The sequence below is a fragment of the Chanos chanos genome, chromosome 4 (assembly GCF_902362185.1).
Source record: "Chanos chanos chromosome 4, fChaCha1.1, whole genome shotgun sequence".
NCBI classification, from domain to species: domain Eukaryota; kingdom Metazoa; phylum Chordata; class Actinopteri; order Gonorynchiformes; family Chanidae; genus Chanos; species Chanos chanos.
The window spans coordinates 38,390,165-38,407,732 of record NC_044498.1 but is presented as its reverse complement, the minus strand read 5'-3'; the positions used below and the strand labels follow the sequence as shown (position 1 = coordinate 38,407,732).

The window sequence follows — 17,568 nt, the reverse complement described above, 5'->3', positions numbered from 1 at the left end:
CATGAAAATATTAACTGCTCTATATTCTAATGCAAAGATGATAAAGATATGGAATTGCTTTCAACATGTATTTATTACATGTTTTTAATTATCATAGAAAATAGAACAATCGAACATGTAAGGGATAATGTATAGTCCGCTGGGCATAGCAACATGTTAGGCTACCTTCAGACTCATCAACTTGTTGCAGGTAGGCGGTTTATTTCCGTCATGATAAGAAAACGGACTACTTGCAAAATTATATAAAGATATGAATCAGAAGCACAAAATCCGTTAATCATTCAGCCTTAATATTTAAGAAAACATCACAGAGAAGGTTTTCCAATTATAAAAAACGTTATAATCAACATTTAAGAGTTTATTTCAGAATCACATTAAGTTCAGGTTTGGTGAAGTTTTGCTAACTTAGTATTTCAAAGAAACAAATAAGCAGATGTCACAATATTGGTGAATGCACTGGTTCATTCTAGTGTGCTTTAATTTTCTATGTATTTTGTAGACACTGCTGAAGCCTTTAGGCTGACCTTTTGCTCTCCACCTTTCTCACAAATTGGAAAACGTCCTGAGCCAGCAACTCAGGTTCTTCAAAGGCGGCAAAGTGTCCTCCACGAGGCATGTATGAGTAGGTTGTGATATTCTTAAACTTCTTGCGGGCCCAGGTTTGCGGGCAGTGCGTCAGCTCATTTGGAAAGGCTGCTAATCCCATGGGTACATACACAGGTGTTCTGGAAGGACAAAACAAAAGTCATTTATATATGACTACATCCAACTACATGTGCAGTCTCTGGCGATACATGGTTCAAATACAGCGACAGAAAACTAGTTTTTACGGGGCTTGGTTAATAATGTTTAATAACATTTTAAGGCCAGAGCTCTTGAGATGTAACCACCTTGAGAGATCAGACAAAGATCAAACAAGGAATCTGGCTCAAAAGCAGTTGCCAAAAGCCTCTATTTTTTGTCAAATTTAGACAATATTCACAACCTAATCAAAATAAAATAAATTATTTTTAAATAAAATGTCATTAATATTTTATAGACAAAATCCCTCTTGACTTTTTGCAGTCCAAATTAGCATGTCTTTTGGAAAGAGGTGGTGTTAATACTAACTTGTAATCCACCCTCTTTTGAAGGCTGGATTTCAGGTTCTCTTTGTAGAAACGCATTGACGGGATGATGGTGCCTGTGGTCCAGTAGATCATTACATTCGTTAGAAGGTCATCCAGGCTGAACTTCCTGAAATCACACAATGATATTGAAAAATGTCTGCTAAAAAGACCAATATTAATGTTCTCTTTCCAACAAATTCATCAAAAATGTAAATATCCATCTTATTAGCAAAAAAAAAAGCAACAAATTCATCAAAAACGTAAATATTCATCTCATTAGCAAACAAAAAAGCAAAACACGGAAATGATGTCCATGCTTGGCACTTGTAAATTTAATTCTACCTCTCCAAACCTCCATCCTCCAAGTCTCTGTTCTTAAAATCAGCCCAGGTGGAGAATTTTTCCAGAATGTAGGCAGCCAGGCCCACTGGAGAGTTGTTCAATCCACAACCTGTAGGAGGAGTCACCATTCAAATCACAAGTGTGCCAGAACAGGAAAATACAAATGGAATTCCGCTCAAGGAAGCCACAGCAAGTTTTAAGCACATGCCGTTACATCTAGAAGAGCATTTATAAAAATATGAAGTATGGATATAGTAGGGATATGGAAGATACTTTAGAGTGCACAAAGTGTTATGTCTGTAAAAAGACAGTTCCAAGATATTGCTGAGTGGTCATAAATAATACACAAAATAACTAAAATTACTTACATTCATTTCTGTAATGGGAGATGCAAGTTTATAATCTATGTTCAGAGACAGACACTGATTGAGAATGCAGAAGATACAGACGGTAATGTGCCACAGTCAGGGAATTCAGACACAAGCTGTTCTTACCAGCAGTGTCTGGTTTAGTGGCCTGGATGTGCATATATCCTGACTCCCTCAGGATTTCATACACATTTCTTTCCATGAATGGGAAAATTCGACGGACATCCTCTCTGGTGAAGCCTACTAGGAAGGGCAGGTAGCGGCCAATGATGAGAGAAAGTAATATGCCAAGGCCCTGAGCCATAACAAATGCCATGTTCAGGTGAAGACCTCTCACACATCTAAGTGCAATAACAAAAGAGAATATCTCTTAACAACACAGGTATCACTAGTTAATATCTGGCATCTCCATCTAACTGTATGCTCCCTTCTAGCATACCTGTAAAGATCACAAAGGGAACTACACACTGCTGCAATGCCAGTTTGGATAATAAACCTCAAGATCTCAAGATCCTTTCTTTTGGTTTCATAGCCATGTGATGCTTGCTTAGATTTTTTTTTTCATAATGCTTCACGCTATGAATTTGTTCTCAGTCTCATTCTAATGTTCTAGATAGAACATTCTGAGTTCCTGACTAAAAGCCAGTGTTACAACTGATCCTCAAGAGTTTCCGGGTCTCTCACCCACTCTAACCATCTGGTTGAGTTATTCTTATTCCTGGTGCGACTCTTACTCAGGCTTCATCTGAGCCATGTTGGTGGTGATGAGGGAACCCCAGTCTCCTCCCTGGAGGTAAAACTCTTGGAATCCCAGTCGCTCCATAAGCTTGAGGAAGACCCGGGCAGCATCCATACTGTTAAATCCTACCATAAGACCAGATGACAAGAACAAGGACCTCAGACAAAGGGGCTTTAGAGTTAAAAATCTGATGTGATATCTTGTCTGTGTAAAGAAGTAATATTATAGTTCAGCCAACCACACAAATATACCTGAATATCCACCCATTCAAAAAAAATCTTTGACATCTGTTACACATGCTGTGCTGTCTTTGCTCGTCTCACCCTGTTTATGCGGCGCCTCTGAGTAGCCATAGCCTGGAATGGAGGGACATATAACCTCAAAGACTACATCCCCCTCAGTCTCTGTGAGCATGGGCAAGATCCTGTAGAACTCAAAGAAGGAACCAGGCCAGCCATGGACCAGCATGAGAGGCAGGACCTTCTGCCCAGCAGGGTTAGAGGGCCTCACATGAATAAAGTGTACATCCAGTCCTGATGGTAATGGGGAAAGAGAGAGTACAAAATCTGGTAGCTATCTATTAATCAAAAAAAGGAGTGTATGAGAAGGAGGCACAATGTCTAGGATTTAGCTCTGTAAAATTATTCAGCGAAATACTGGGTATGACTGTATGACTTGGGTATGTGTTCACATGCTAGCTTTAGATGTGTATCTTGTTTTTTTTTTTTATCTCCAATGACATTTGATAATTTTTTTAGATCTCTGAACAATACAATGCTGAAGTAAGAAGCTCACCTTCTATATTGGTTTTAAAATGAGGGTACTTGTTGAGTACCCTGACCTGCTTTTCCCAGTCAAAGTCATTCTTCCAATAGTTCACCACCCTCTGTAGATATGTGGAATTGAAACCATAATGGAATCGACAATCCTCCAGTGGCTCAGTGTACCTTGTTTGGTCAATACGACTGTGAAGGTCCTAAGGGAAAATAGTGTAGAGGTTATATATCTTAACAGTGCTATCCTCTTGCAGTGCGAGGTTGTTTTCAAGAGTAAATCAATGCTCTAAAATACTTTCGTAAAAGCACACAAATTTACACCCATCATGGAATGAATGATATACCTAATAGAAAGGGCGTCAAATAGAAAGGGCGTCAAAACACTGCGGTATACTCCCGCAGTTTTGACAATATCGATCCCATTCCAGTGGTAACAGGTCCGTCCTGATGCCTAGTAGTGTGCATGTAGCGACTTAGATAATGAGTGAGTGTTCTGACTGATTCCAACTTTTTTCCGAATTTTTCACTGTGATTATGTTTTGAGCATGTGTATACCGCTGTGGTTCATGCTGGCTGTTTATATTGCATTTGAGTTTCGTAAGTGCAGACTGTTGCTGTAGTCAACCATATTTTTGCATTTGGCATGTTTGGATTTTATTATATTTCACTTGTAAATTATGAGTTTATATAAATGCCTGACCCAGGTTTTCTAGGGGATCAAATACCTTTGAATCCAAGTGTATTATTTTGGACAAACACAAATCAATTGTAGCCATGTTTACTCAAAATAGTTTGAATGAACTCAATTACATTATTTTGGATGAACTCAATTAAATTACTTTGGATGGCACCAATTACATTCCTTTGGGTGAACTCAGTTACATGACTTTGGACAAACTCAGCTGTCTCACATTTATTTGGATGAACTCAATTGCATTACTTTACATTTATATACTTTGTTTGACTTGGGGCTAAGCATACTTATCGGATAGAAATCCTGCCCTTAATTTAATTGTGTTCATCCAAAGGATAATTTTTTGAGTGTTTATTCCTTTTTTATTTCAGTTCCAACCTTGGTAATGAAGTAATATTTTCACCGGGTTGTCCACGTTTATGTAGCCTGCATGAAACGACACGGTAAGAGGCACGGAGCGAAGTATAGATGCGCTTTTAGTAGTCCATCTTCGTAACATTGTAGTTTTACCACGGCAGACCCACGTCGATACCTTCCGCCGTCACATAATTACGTAGCCTAGTGTAAGTGCAGTCGGATTCTCTTAGTGTCACGGTTGTCTTTTCCAAAGTCCTTATGAATTCTCCTTCCCATTTTTCCTTGACCTAGTGACGTTTTCCATCGAGGTCAAGGAAAAGTGGTTAGGAAAGGACAGGACGTAATTTCTTTGACTATTCGGATGCACTCTCCAAGTGCCACTGTGTTGCGTAAATGTAATTGTTACTGACCTGTATCTCTTCCTCTGAAGTCTCCACCTGAAAGGGGCGAATGGTCTTGTCCCCTGTGACAGGCCCCTTCCCTGCTCCCCACCATCCATCACCGATAGGAATTTTCCTGACCTTCTTTCTTAACGCCAGGTACACTAAAATTCCTCCGAGGCCTGCTGAGGACACTGCAAGGAGTTGCAACTTAGGCCTGTCAAGGCTGGAAACAACCTGTCTTCAAGGCAAAAATAAATAATTATGTCAAAAAACACAACATTAAATTCAAAAACAATCTATGGCCCACGAAAAATCTGGAAATTTGAGATTTAATAGTTTATGCCGTAGTAAAATATATCCAGCGACTGAACTGCTTAACATGTTCGCCAATTTTCATTAAAGCTATTATCTGAATATTTCTATTAAAAAAAATAAAGTCTCTAAAATATCGGTGCTCACACACTTTTCCTAACGAGTTCGTGGGAGGACGCTCTGGTTTGATAGTGTGTTTCATGACTCAGCACATTGAATTCGTCGGTTCGCGTTTCATCTTTCACAAGTATTTAGTCCTATGTTATTTTCAATTTGTGAATTACAACACAAACTGAAATTAAAAAGTCGACTGCTTAAAGAAATACTTACTGGATGCTTTTAATCGTTTCCATTGTAATGTTCGGGTAGGACGTCAGACGTGCAGAGAAAGTAACCCGAAGTGGTAAGGACAGGGTGCATGCAAAAGACTTTCACCAGCGAACTTTTAACTAAATCTTACGCAACATTACTTTCAATCATATCCAGATGCGATGAGGCAGCTAATGGTCACATTAGCTTTTGAGCAAAATGTCGCCATATTGGTTGTGTTTACTGCGCTGCTGGATTGCGCGCATTGTAACCTGATCTGTCTTAGACCTTGTCGGTAAGGGCAAATAGATTTAAATTTTAAGAACAGATAGCCCTTGCAATCAACTTGGTTGAATTAAACTGACCCATTGCAATATATGTTATAACGACTAACCAGTCTGAAGTGATTTAACAGTTGATCACGTTAACATTTTTTAAAGGAACTTTCTGCTAGCAGAGCAAATGTTTGTCGTTTTTCAAAGGAGAAAGAATATTCTTTTCTGGTGAGTAAGGAAAACCAGATTAATTTAGACGTTTCCTTTTTTTGAATGCTTGAAGCTTTGTTTTTAAAACAGCTGTCCCTTCAAAGTGCTTTGAGCTGAGTGAAATGATTGATTTATTCCTAATTTCAGTTAAATACTAAGATACTGAGAAAAAATAAAAGATACTAAGATATTGAGAAAATGGACTTTAGAGGCTGGGATCCGATAAGAACGCTTGTTCAGGATGTGAATCATCACCAGAAGAATGTGACATAGTGATATGGTGCAGACATTGAAACAGCCCTCATACTGGTGTAAATTTCCTCTACCAAAAGTGATGGTGTCAATAAAGAGAGGTCTTTGACGTGAACAAAAACATAAATTCAGGACCTGATTACAGATGAACCAATCCATTAAAAATCAAATGCTGTGTTAATTTATTTGTGTCTTTATTTATTCATTTTTTCTCAAGGATTAACAGATGTCTTTTTGATGATAAGCCATAGTTGTCTAACTACTGGTGACTTCATTCTTTGTCTATAAGGATTCAGGATGTCTATAAGGATTCAGTCAGGTTGTCATGGAAGTAGGACCAAAGGACCAAATCACTTTCCCAGTGATGTGTTGGAAATATATGTAGTACCAGTAAGAAGCCTTTTTGAGTGAACCTTTCAGTGTAAGTAAAAAGTACATGCATGCATTAATCTACACATCCGTAAAACTTAAAGCGTTCTGTCAACAAGGCTTTTGAGGCAGCATTGTACCATGTGAAAAGATACAACTTGAGGTATGACATGGTTAATATGGATTTTGCCAGAATGTTCTGTAAGCAAGTAAGTTGTAATAAATTCTGTGTCATTTAAAGATCATATTATTAATTGACAAATCAGCATTACTAAGAATGTGGTGTGTCTTCCCACATCAAATACTGTTACTACTCCCATCCTCCAACAGTTCTCTTACTCCCTGCAGTCATTTCTATACAAATATGCTATTTGATCCCTGGCCCATATTTGTTGTACCTTCCCTTATCAAGGTGCATCAGATTCGATCAGAGTTTAGACAGCTTTTCAGTCATGGTTATGATGTAATTTTTTATTGATTCTGTTTAGCAAAGAAAAACATTGTCTCATGACTCTCATTACAATTATGTAATATGTTTCAGCCTTGTATTAGATTTGGTGCATTCCTAGAAAAGAGAGAATAATGAGATTTCTGAATAGTGCTAAGACAATTGTGCAGTGTTTGTGGGTTGGCATGTGAATATGAAGGATCACAAATAAAGTAGAATCCTGTTGTAATAGTTTCTCAAGCCTTTTGTGTGAGCACAGGTGACTGTGCAAAGAAATATTTCTGGGCAGATCATGAGACTGCAATCAATCTCACACCCTTAACTGCTGTGGTATGTTGTCTCTGGGAAACAATCTTACTAACATTCTATCACAGAAAATCAGCGAGAAATGCTACACACCCTGCATTACAGCCAATAATCAAATAATATGCACTCACATGGATACACACGCACACACGAGGTGCACACAAACGTGTGTGTGTGTGTGTGTGTGTGTGTGTGTGTAATCTGCAGCACCCCTCTGCCAGTTCTTTAACCAAACACGTATTCAAGAATGACCACTGTGATGTGTCATTGTACATGAAAAAAGACATTATTATTGTATCCAGTCAACTGTACACCAGCTGTTTCAACACGTTAGTTAGCTATCATTTTACTTTATTTATTTCTCATTTTTTAAATGAAATAACATGTTTTATTGCTCTAAAATGTATACAAAACATAGGAACTGTTTTTGGACAAATCATACACTGTATCGCTACACAATTCTACGGAAATAACTTTAATTTTTGTAAATGTTCTTCATAGTGTGCAAATTTACCAAGCTAAATCTGTCTCTGTTAGACATTCTAGACCATATCCGCAAGCGCTTCGTTTTCCCAAATGCTTCGGCACTTTCTCCTTAGGCCCAGAGCCGCTCTGTTTAGGCCCAAAACACAAACCGCCCTCGTCCCCGCCCATTTCATTTAGGGCGAAGTGATTGGTTTAGTCGTAAAGGACGTTCCCCTTCTGTGACGCTTGCAGTTGACAAAACTGTTTATATAATCAGAACATATCCTCGTTGTTGTTGTGGCTGAATTTCGACGACAGTGTACTTTTGTGCAATTCTGAAAGTCCACTGAGTTGAAATAATCATGTTCTGGAGATTTGTAGTTCCGTTGTTAGCGGTGGGCTTTGCCGTCGCAAGTGCTGGGCTTGTTGGAGCCCCAGCAGATGTGGATCTTAACGACGAAGGAGTCCAGAATGCGTTGAGATTTGCCGTTGCTCAACATAACAGGGCAAGCAATGATATGTTCATCAATGAAGTGGAAGAAGTCGTAAGCGTTCAGAGACAGGTCGGTCCTCTTCTAATTCGCATACCAGGCCCGACTCTCTCAGCGGGGGGCAATAAGATTTGCGGTCTGGAATCAGGGGGAACATTATTTCCATTACTTGATGCTACTTAATATTACTGGTATTTCTCAGCCATTGTTTAAAGCCATCGCAGATCCAGTGGTAGCACCACGTCACATGACAGTGAAGGGGTTACAGCATATGCTATTCTTTCGAATTTGAAGTTCGCATAATAGCAACATCAATACCGGAAGCGTGCATTTCCACAGAGCACCGAGATTAGGCAGGAAGAATGAGGAAGATACATTGTTGTTCTAAAAAAACTTGTTGTTTTTTTTCTATAACTTATTTAAATTCACACACTGGCTGTTCACTGGTAGGGTAGGCTACATATTGTATAAGTGCAAAGAAGTGAATGTCTGTGGGTGCAGAGATCAGAGGTGGTGGTTTTCATTAAAAGAAAGGCCAAAAACCTTCCCCAACATTGGATATATTTTTATTTAACCATGTTTTATAATTAAACTCTTAAAATAGGAAAAATGACTTTAGGAAAATGAATTGTCTGAGGCTTACTTCATGGAAGCCAAAATCACCAGGCAGCATCTCACAGCGTTACCTCTACTTCATCAGGTGGTGAGTGGTTTGAAGTACATTTTCAAAGTGAAGATGGCAAATACTCGGTGCAGAAAGGGCAGTGTGGAGACAGACTGTGCCATCCAGGAGGGAGCAAATGTAAAGGTACAGCATATGTTTAGTGGTATTCATTTGTGAGTAGCCTGTAAACTGTGTTAAGCAAATTAATGGGCATGAACAAACCAAATGTCACTATTTGGCATGCAGGTCACATCAAATGATTTGACCCATTTAAAAATGCATTTTAAGCCTTTAAAATTAATCATCATAATAATATCAATTAATATAAGTACAATGATATGTTGACATTTTCTCATTTTCTGTTGACTGGACTGGCTATTCATATATCATATTATCAATTGTAAATACGGTTTGCCATGTCTGTCAGTGTGTTTTGGGGGGATATTTCTTAACGTTGTGATATTCATCATTTCTAGCGCTACACTTGCACTTTTGAGGTCTGGAGCCAGCCCTGGACAAGTACAATCAAACTGACTCGCAACACCTGTGTGCATTGAGCTTTATGGAGCTCTGATAGCAGCATAGCCTCTGCTTTCATCTTACAACCCACTTGTGGATAATCAGAACTCGGCATCAGTTTGAAGTTTCTGTTACATTTGATTACTTTAGTTTAGCAGAATGTGTAGCCAGTAGAACCCTCATTTCTTATTACTACTCAGATACAAATGCAATAAACCTGCCTTCATTAGCACATTGATTCATATATGGCTTTTTAGTACATTTTATGCAATTTTGAACATTTAAAACTGGAGTTAACATGACAGTTTAGGTATGCATCATTTGATATCTTCAATAAAAGGTTGAGTGAAGTAGGACCACAAATGAACAGTGTCCATGTGTACTGGTCTTTTTATTTTCAGTATAGCTTGTGTAAATAAACAAGTTGTCCTCAGTAACTTGTCTAATAAGGTTAGTACCGTTTCTCATCACACTTCTCTTCAAGCCTTGGATATGCTGTTGAAATTATCCAATCTATCATGATAAAGGCAGATAATAAGCTATTTTAATGTAGGTTTCCCATATTACTTGTAAATATAATGATTTGAAATGAAAATATTGAAACATTAAAATTTTCAATGTTAAGCACCACTGTATGCCACAATACCATGCATTCATCTCAACACTTGCGAACACTGACCTCAAGCAGAAAATGGTATCTCGGTTTCCCATGTATTAAATATAGCCTACCGAATGTAACTAGTTCCTTGTTTACTTGTTATATTTTTGCTTGTCAGTGTCACCGATGAGAGAGACACACGCGTGCTAAGCGGAGGATACGTGTTAGCTGAACATCGAGGTCCTGCTCTGGCACTGTGGAATAAATTAGCAATGTAGAATGCTGTCACTTTTGATATGCATAACATAACTCGGCGAATCGCATATGGATACGACATTTGCAAAACAAAGGCCACAGGAGCCTCTTACATGACATAAAAGCCTAAGCGGTCAGATACAGTGAACAATGCGTCACGTTATGTATAGCGCTTAGCACGGCAAAAATCACAGTCCAGTCACTTTTTAAAAAGACGGTCAACAACATAAACTCACATACGCCCATTCTGTTCAGCAACGTACTGCTTCTATCGGTCGGTCGGACACTCAAGAAAGTACGAAAACAAATACAATACCCGCACACATACCCTCACTGTACAACAGCAGCCTTTTACCCGAAGGTAACAACAGTAACAGTTTTCTGAATTCGAACTTGAACATCTGTTTTTTTTCTCGCAAACCTAGCGACGGACATGCCTGAGGGATTAGAACGGCATAACACGTTTTACTCTTATTTTTAGGGACCCCTGTATTTCGCACTATACTAATGATCAAACATTAACGAATATGTTCCAGGCTGGTTCGAACTAGATGTTTAGTACGTCTAAATAGACGTCATTTGCACAGCGCCGTGTTAGTCGAAATATCTTTTTTTCTGCTCTTGTGATTGTAAATTTGGACATACCTGAGCAGTTAACTTCGAAAAGGTCCGTTTACTTAAATTTATCGCTACAGGAAGGTATCGTTTTAGGCCTTATTGTATCGAACTGACATCTCCGATGTGAGATTTCAGAGAGCCCGTATCCAGTGCGACCAAATCTGCACGTAACGGAGAAAGACATTGTGGCGTTGGGGCTGAACAGTTTAACAGGTTCGTAAAGATCAGCATTAAACAACTCCAGAATGAAATTTCTGACTACTTCGGATGAACTGAAAGCTGCGGAGAGAGTTCTGCAGTCGCACTTGCCACGAAGTTCCAAGGTAGAGAACCATCTTGTCGAACATAAAATTGTACCGGAGCGACTAGGCAGAAAGAAGGTTGACTGTTACGTGAATAAGCACATACTGAAAGTTGTTCAGTTGTGTTCCTCTTGTCGTTTCATAAAATATTGTGATGTCCACTGATTTTTAGGTGTATGGTTTTCTGCTTGGCATAAACAGAGGCAAACCACACACACTGGAAGTTCTAGTGGACTCTTGGCCGGATTTCAAGACTATAATACTTCGACCAGATCCGAAGGTGATGTAACTGAGCTATGCCTATCTACCCACAAGATTTTTGGTATCATCACAAAATATTTTTATGTTCAACTGGTCTTTGGTTTCAATTTGCTTTTTTTTTCGTTTGCATATACCTAAATGATCAGAATGAGCGTGCCTTGGACTATATGAAAAAAGTTACTTTTTTCAGCACTGATGAAGAAGTCTTGAAAAGAATGGTGTCTGGGGAAAATGCAATTGACTGGAGCACATACTTTTTAATAGGGGGTAAGTTTTCTGATTAAGATTTTAAAGTCTCTCCCTGTAGAGCCTAGATTTCTCTGACTTTCGACTGTGGTGACCTTTTTTTTTAAAAACTCATTCGAATTTTTTAGAATATATTTTATTCTATCCTCATTAGGCTATATCAGCATTTATAATTTAGGGATCTTTTGGGTAAAAATTGTATTTGGGTAGTTGTGGTAAAAATATAGAAAGTTTGCTATGCTAAATATTATATCTGGAAGCCATTCAGAGCCCCACTTTTCTACATTGAATGTACAACACTTACTCAAGTTAGAAAGCAAGTATCATATTACTGCATTTTTCATGCAAAAAGTCAAAGGTGCATGCTGGCACCGATCCCTGGACTCTCTTAGGTGTAGTTATAGAGCCTGTTAAAGTATTGAATTGCATTATATATTGTTGTATGCCATTTTATGTCTTTTTCATGATCGTTTCCACAGGGTTTGATATTCAGCATGCTCCTCTGCTAAGAGAGGTTGCTGCCTCAAAAGGAGTCAGTGTGAGAGGCTTTACTTTGGTGCATCTCATGACATTGCCTGACCAAAGTCTCCTGCCTCCTCTCACCACCAGCAGGTACTCTCTACAGCAGAATGTCCCCAAGTTTATATGCTACAAATGTGTTATTAATAACAATCCTTTATGTATAATCCTTCAGCAGCACTGATTGTATATTTAAAGCTTTTGTAGCCAAATTTATCTGCATGTGATTATTTCTCTGGAGAAGCCATCAGTTTAATCCAGGTTCCTCTTTTCATGCATCATGTGATCACATGAAAACTTCTCTTTAATCCTGTTGATTTAAACTATCACTGTGATATTGTTTTGCTGAACATGTTGCAGTCATTTTCATGATGATTGCCAACAGGCCACTAGCTTCTACATACTTTTCCAGTGCTTGCATTTCGACAAAAACTGGTATACAGTGAAACTCTTAGGAATGAAAATAAAAGTGAACTCTTAGGAATGAACTGGATTTCTGCATACATATGCAGCGCAATATTTTACATGTGTAGTTTATTGACTAAGAATGTCTTTATCTTTTATTATGACTTAGATTAAGATCAGATCACATTTTAGAGGGTATTCATGCAGAAATCCAGATAATTCCTGTGTGTTTTTCACAACTGAATAAGGATGTTTACATGACCTTTGTACCCCTGGTTTATTCCACAGTATCCCTGAGACCAGAATTAGCACCCTGGATGAATCACACATCAGTTTAGTGAACAGCACCTGGAAATTTGGTGGGGATGATCGAGGTTACCGGAACATTAAAAACCTCATCAGCCACTTTCCCACATGCTGCATCACAGATGACAACAATCAGCCAGTGTCTTGGGTGCTTTTGTATGACTACTGTGCAATGGGAATGCTGTACACGTTGCCTGAGCACCGAGGGAAAGGCTATGCTAAAGCCCTAGTCACCATTATGTCAAAGAAGCTCTGTTCTCAGGGATTTCCTGTGTACTGCTTTATCGAGGAGGACAACAAACTCTCTTACAAACTTTTTTCAGACCTTGGATTCACTGAGGACCCATCTTACAGGGCTGCCTGGTTTGAGTTTAACTACTGAATCAAAATTCAGTTAATGAACATGAAATTTCATGCCTTAGATTCTACAGGAAGAAGAAATCAGCACATAAATTTGGCTTCAGTAAATGACAATTCATTTTTATTAACAAATGCAAAAGATTTTTCTATAAAATTATGCTTTAAAGCATCCAACTGACAATGGTCATGCTTTACAAATGTGTGGATGGCTTTCAACTGTGACTTAAAAAGTAATAACAACAATCATTATAAACAGGACTGTGAGAAATATGGAATCAAATTAGCTTTTCCAAATGAAATGAAGCTACAAATACCTCATCGGTTACTAAAGAAACCTTTGTAAGTATGTATGTGTGTATCCAACACAAATAAACAGAGCAGATTTGACTCTACTGATCTGGAGTGTTTAATTAGGTTCTGGTTGCTGTATACTACTGTGTTATTGGACTGGAATGTGTCTTTCCCTAAAACCTCTTGCAATCCGGATTTATTTTTCTTAACCCTTAGCTTGTGAGCCCTCTATTGACTAATTGGCAATCAGCAGTCGGCTAGTATTTGACATGTTATGCTTCTAGTTTACACATTTTCATCTTGGAAACTACTAAAACACGTATTACATGGCATGTAACATTACACACAAAGGAATAAGCATGCTCACACGGCAGGAAAATACTATACGCTCATATATCAAGTTCAAGTTTATTGTCATTATAACTTACAGCATACCGAAAAGCATGAAAAGAATGGACAGTAAGAAGGCTTAGGAGTTGATTACAGGTTGTTAGAAGTTTCTCTCTGTCTCTCCATAAACCATCTAAATACGACGCAGTATTAGGGCCACATTGAGGGGGAAAATTCTGGGATTTCGAGAATAAAGTTGTACTTTAAGGAGAATTAAATTGTAATTTAACAAGGAAAAATATGACGAAGTATTAGGACCACATTGAGAGGGGGGGGGGGGGGGTCTGAGATTTCGAGAATGAAGCCATAATGTAACGAGAAGAAAGTCATAATTTAACGAAGAAAAAACATATTTTTTTAGGAAATATTAGGAAATATTTAGGAAATGTTATATTAGGGCCTACCAGCAACAACTTTATTGTCATTGTGCGAGCACGTCGTGCCGAGCCACACACATCAAACTCCTGACATGATAATGTGGTGCTTATGTGTGAAAAGACTGAGTATTTCGTTATTTGTGAAATCTATACTGAAGTATAAGTTCACAAGATGTTCCACATTCCTCATTTTCACGCGTGTGGCAGGCTGCTCTACCGATATTTTCTCTCTAAAATAACATGTAGCCTAAAAAAACGACTTTATTCTCGTTAAATTACGACTTTATTTCCCTTAAATTACGACTTTATTCTCGTAAGGTTATGACTTTTTCTGAATCAGGCTATGACTTTATCCTCGTTAAATTACGACCTTTTCGAAAGCTCAATTTTTTTCCACCGGGTCGCGGATTCCTGGCCGGCAGAAAATGAGATGAGATGAGAATATTTTTCCTCAGGGTGGCCTTAATGGGGCGGCACGGTAGCAGAGTGGGTGCTGTCACCTCACAGCAAAAAGGTCTTTGGTCCTTTCTGCTTGGAGTTTGCATGTTACGTTTGCATGTTCTCCTCGTGTCTGCGTGGGTTTCCTCCCACAGTCCAAAGACATGCAGGTTAGGTGAATTGTGTGTGAGTGTGTTTTTCTGTGTGTCTGCCCTGCGATGGACTGGCGACCTGTCCAGGCTGTTTCCCTGCCTTGAGCGCTGGGATAGGCTCCAGGACCCTAATCAGAATAAGCGGTTTAGATAATGAGTGAGTGAGTGTGGCCCTAATAGTCCGTCCTATCTAAATGCTTTTTCTCCTGTCAATTTATTGAAATGCGAGCTCGCCACACCAACTGGAGGGCAGCCTCTGCTGCCGCGCACCACAACTGCAAAGGAGCAATTACCGTAATTCCCAAAGTAACAGCACCCATCTAGTAACCAAAGCATGGAGTTAACCTAAACTAATTCGTAACTGTTTTCGGTTACATTTTCATCTGTGTTTCCTCAAGTAAAACTGACACGAGACAGCGGAAATTTATCTCATACAGTAACGACTGTGATTGCGGGCGTTGGTGAAGTTATGCTTTCATTTTTCTGGGGGCGTGGAAGTCTAGCATACGTCTGGTCACACGCCGTTGTCACTTCTGCAGTGAGAAAAGGTTATTACCTCTCACTAAAGTAATTTAAACCTTTTCATATTAAATCTATAATGTAGCTTACGTAAGTGTTTACGTAAGTCGTGCATTTAAACCTTCAACCTCAGCAGATATTCAGTGTAATGTAGAGACCTCTCGAAAAGAGAAGAGACTGTCTTGGACCGGAGTCTAAAGGAGGAATAATGGAAGTCCTGACTGCTGACAAGCTAAAGACAGCAGAGACTTTTCTTAAGAACTACCTCCCTCAGTCTCAGCAGGTATGGATATAATCGTTAAATGTTCTTTGTGTGTTCTTCTCATATGATATTATTTCACTGCAAAACATTACTCTTCCCATAAATTCCCAAAATATATATGTGAATTAAACTATTTGTTTTCTCTCTGAAGGCGTATAGCTTCATCTTTCTGATTAATAGAGCAAGAGTAAGCGCTGCTGATGTCCTTGTTGACCAGTGGCCAGACTTCAGTGCAATAATCATCAAACCAAAACGTGAGAAGGTAACAGGATGTCACTTCAGTTCCATTCAAATCAATTTAATTTGTCAACTTTTTTTTTTTTTACAATAATCACAGTCACAAATGAGTTTTAACAGTGTACCACACTGGATCCAAAACTATCTAGGAAACGTCCCCTTTGCTATAATAAGTGGAATCGTTTTAAGGGGCTAAGACTCAGAAAGGGGAGTCTCTATTTGTTCTTGGCTGGCACATGTTGTTGGGAGTATAAAGTTGCAACAATCTGATTTAAGGTGGAAGGTGACAGAAAAAATGGAGAAATTAAATGCATTTAATTGTTACTGGTTTCTTGAAACATAAATCTCAATTATCTGATGTAACTTAAGTATAAAAACATACTTTCAATGCTGTTTTTTTCAACCTTATCTAGGAAGGAGATGTCTTCAAAGACATATGTGTTTTTGCAAGAAATGAAGACACTGTAAGGAAAGTTCTAGCTGATACTAACATTTTGGATTGGCAGACATTCCTCTGTTTAGGTATGTTACTTGTTTGCACTTGGCAAATGGCATGAAAAACATAATGTTGAAATCTGTCTAGAAGGTGTAATGATCTGCTAGAAGGTAAAAATGTCAGTGTGTATATATATATATATATATATGTATATGTGTGTGTGTGTGTGTATATATATATATAGGGATAGCGTCATGATTTTAAATTAGACACCTTTAGAATATACATGAAAAATACATTGAAATGTTTCTTTACTTAGGTGTCGACCTTTGCTATGAAGAAGTGGTGTGGGGTGTAGCTAAGAGTAAAGCTGCATCAGGAAACAGAGTATCTGTGTGTCACATGATGACGCTGAAAGATCCCTCTCACCTACCACCCACAGACAGGTACATTCATTGTATTCTCTGGCCATAAAACTATCTTGCAGACACAGTGCCTCCCATACAACAGTAATAATAAAACCCTTATCAGATGTCAGGACTCACATAAGTCCACTTTGTTGTATCCATACAGCTCTGCTCTTAAGGTCTCCTCTCTTAATGAGTCTCATGTTACACTGGTGAACTCCACATGGAAGTTTGCCCAGGAGGAACACAGCATGGGGATGATCAGGAACATGATTTTGAACTTTCCCTCCTGTTGTCTGTTGGACACAGCTGGGCAGCCAGTGGCATGGATTTTAACTTATGAGTCTTGTGCAATTGGAATGCTGTATACAGTACCTGAGCACCGGGGGAAAGGCTATGCCAAAGCCTTAGTCACCATCATTTCAAAGAAACTCTTTTCTCAAGGCTATCCTGTATACTGCTTTATAGAGGAAGAGAACCAGGTCTCCTACAGGTTATTTTCAAAGCTAGGTTTCACTGAAGACCCATCTTACAGGGCTACTTGGTTTCATTTCAACAGTCTTTGATTTGTACTGTGATTTTCTGAGATGACAAAAACTGGATGAACATAGCTACATGATCCATTAAATATAGGGCTAAAACTGTGATGTAACTGGTTGTTGGTTTGTATCTTGTTTCTCTGTCTTAGGCTGATTTCCCAGAGGCAATTCATCAATAAGGAACTTGACACTCAGTTGTTCTGTGCCAAATGTTCAATAAAGCCAAAGTTAACAGAAATACTGTTTATTCATTTTAAACAGA

At 38.6% G+C, this 17,568-nt stretch overlaps 4 protein-coding genes across 4 annotated transcripts; 3 read left to right on the top strand and 1 right to left on the bottom strand.

Moving 5' to 3' along the window:
* Positions 1-54: 54 nt before the first annotated feature.
* ephx5 (epoxide hydrolase 5) lies at positions 55-5,531 on the bottom strand. Its single transcript, XM_030770325.1, has 9 exons — positions 5,411-5,531; positions 4,796-5,006; positions 3,354-3,534; positions 2,882-3,091; positions 2,554-2,683; positions 1,946-2,160; positions 1,452-1,560; positions 1,111-1,236; positions 55-725 (listed from the first exon to the last, which is right to left on the bottom strand). The coding sequence occupies exons 1-9, from the start codon at positions 5,431-5,433 to the stop codon at positions 515-517; spliced, it is 1,416 nt and encodes a 471-aa protein (XP_030626185.1). The 5' UTR covers positions 5,434-5,531; the 3' UTR covers positions 55-514.
* Positions 5,532-7,992: 2,461 nt separating this feature from the next.
* cst3 (cystatin C (amyloid angiopathy and cerebral hemorrhage)) lies at positions 7,993-9,760 on the top strand. Its single transcript, XM_030771003.1, has 3 exons — positions 7,993-8,277; positions 8,906-9,013; positions 9,346-9,760. The coding sequence occupies exons 1-3, from the start codon at positions 8,077-8,079 to the stop codon at positions 9,424-9,426; spliced, it is 390 nt and encodes a 129-aa protein (XP_030626863.1). The 5' UTR covers positions 7,993-8,076; the 3' UTR covers positions 9,427-9,760.
* Positions 9,761-10,727: 967 nt separating this feature from the next.
* Positions 10,728-13,638, top strand: si:dkey-76k16.5 (glycine N-acyltransferase-like protein 3). The gene is made up of 5 exons (XM_030772040.1): positions 10,728-11,182; positions 11,334-11,441; positions 11,569-11,689; positions 12,148-12,280; positions 12,881-13,638. Exons 1-5 carry the CDS (start codon positions 11,105-11,107, stop codon positions 13,278-13,280), a joined length of 840 nt encoding a protein of 279 aa, XP_030627900.1. The 5' UTR covers positions 10,728-11,104; the 3' UTR covers positions 13,281-13,638.
* A 1,995-nt stretch (positions 13,639-15,633) lies between these two features.
* On the top strand, positions 15,634-17,333 carry LOC115809944 (glycine N-acyltransferase-like protein 3). Its single transcript, XM_030771832.1, has 5 exons — positions 15,634-15,708; positions 15,839-15,949; positions 16,338-16,446; positions 16,680-16,806; positions 16,934-17,333. Exons 1-5 carry the CDS (start codon positions 15,634-15,636, stop codon positions 17,331-17,333), a joined length of 822 nt encoding a protein of 273 aa, XP_030627692.1.
* The last annotated feature ends 235 nt before the right edge of the window (positions 17,334-17,568 follow it).

Coding starts and splice junctions, on each gene's coding strand:
- cst3 (XM_030771003.1), top strand. CDS start 8,077: ATGTTCTGGAGATTTGTAGTTCCGTTGTTAGCGGTGGGCTTTGCCGTC. Junction 8,278..8,905: donor TCGTAAGCGTTCAGAGACAG/GTCGGTCCTCTT, acceptor CTACTTCATCAG/GTGGTGAGTGGTTTGAAGTA. Junction 9,014..9,345: donor AGGAGGGAGCAAATGTAAAG/GTACAGCATATG, acceptor CATCATTTCTAG/CGCTACACTTGCACTTTTGA.
- ephx5 (XM_030770325.1), bottom strand. CDS start 5,433: ATGGAAACGATTAAAAGCATCCA. Junction 3,092..3,353: donor TTTTAAAACCAATATAGAAG/GTGAGCTTCTTA, acceptor CATTACCATCAG/GACTGGATGTACACTTTATT. Junction 2,684..2,881: donor AGAGGCGCCGCATAAACAGG/GTGAGACGAGCA, acceptor GTCTTATGGTAG/GATTTAACAGTATGGATGCT.
- si:dkey-76k16.5 (XM_030772040.1), top strand. CDS start 11,105: ATGAAATTTCTGACTACTTCGGATGAACTGAAAGCTGCGGAGAGAGTT. Junction 11,183..11,333: donor ACTTGCCACGAAGTTCCAAG/GTAGAGAACCAT, acceptor ACTGATTTTTAG/GTGTATGGTTTTCTGCTTGG. Junction 12,281..12,880: donor CCTCCTCTCACCACCAGCAG/GTACTCTCTACA, acceptor TTTATTCCACAG/TATCCCTGAGACCAGAATTA.
- LOC115809944 (XM_030771832.1), top strand. CDS start 15,634: ATGGAAGTCCTGACTGCTGACAAGCTAAAGACAGCAGAGACTTTTCTT. Junction 15,709..15,838: donor ACCTCCCTCAGTCTCAGCAG/GTATGGATATAA, acceptor TTCTCTCTGAAG/GCGTATAGCTTCATCTTTCT. Junction 16,447..16,679: donor GCAGACATTCCTCTGTTTAG/GTATGTTACTTG, acceptor TTCTTTACTTAG/GTGTCGACCTTTGCTATGAA.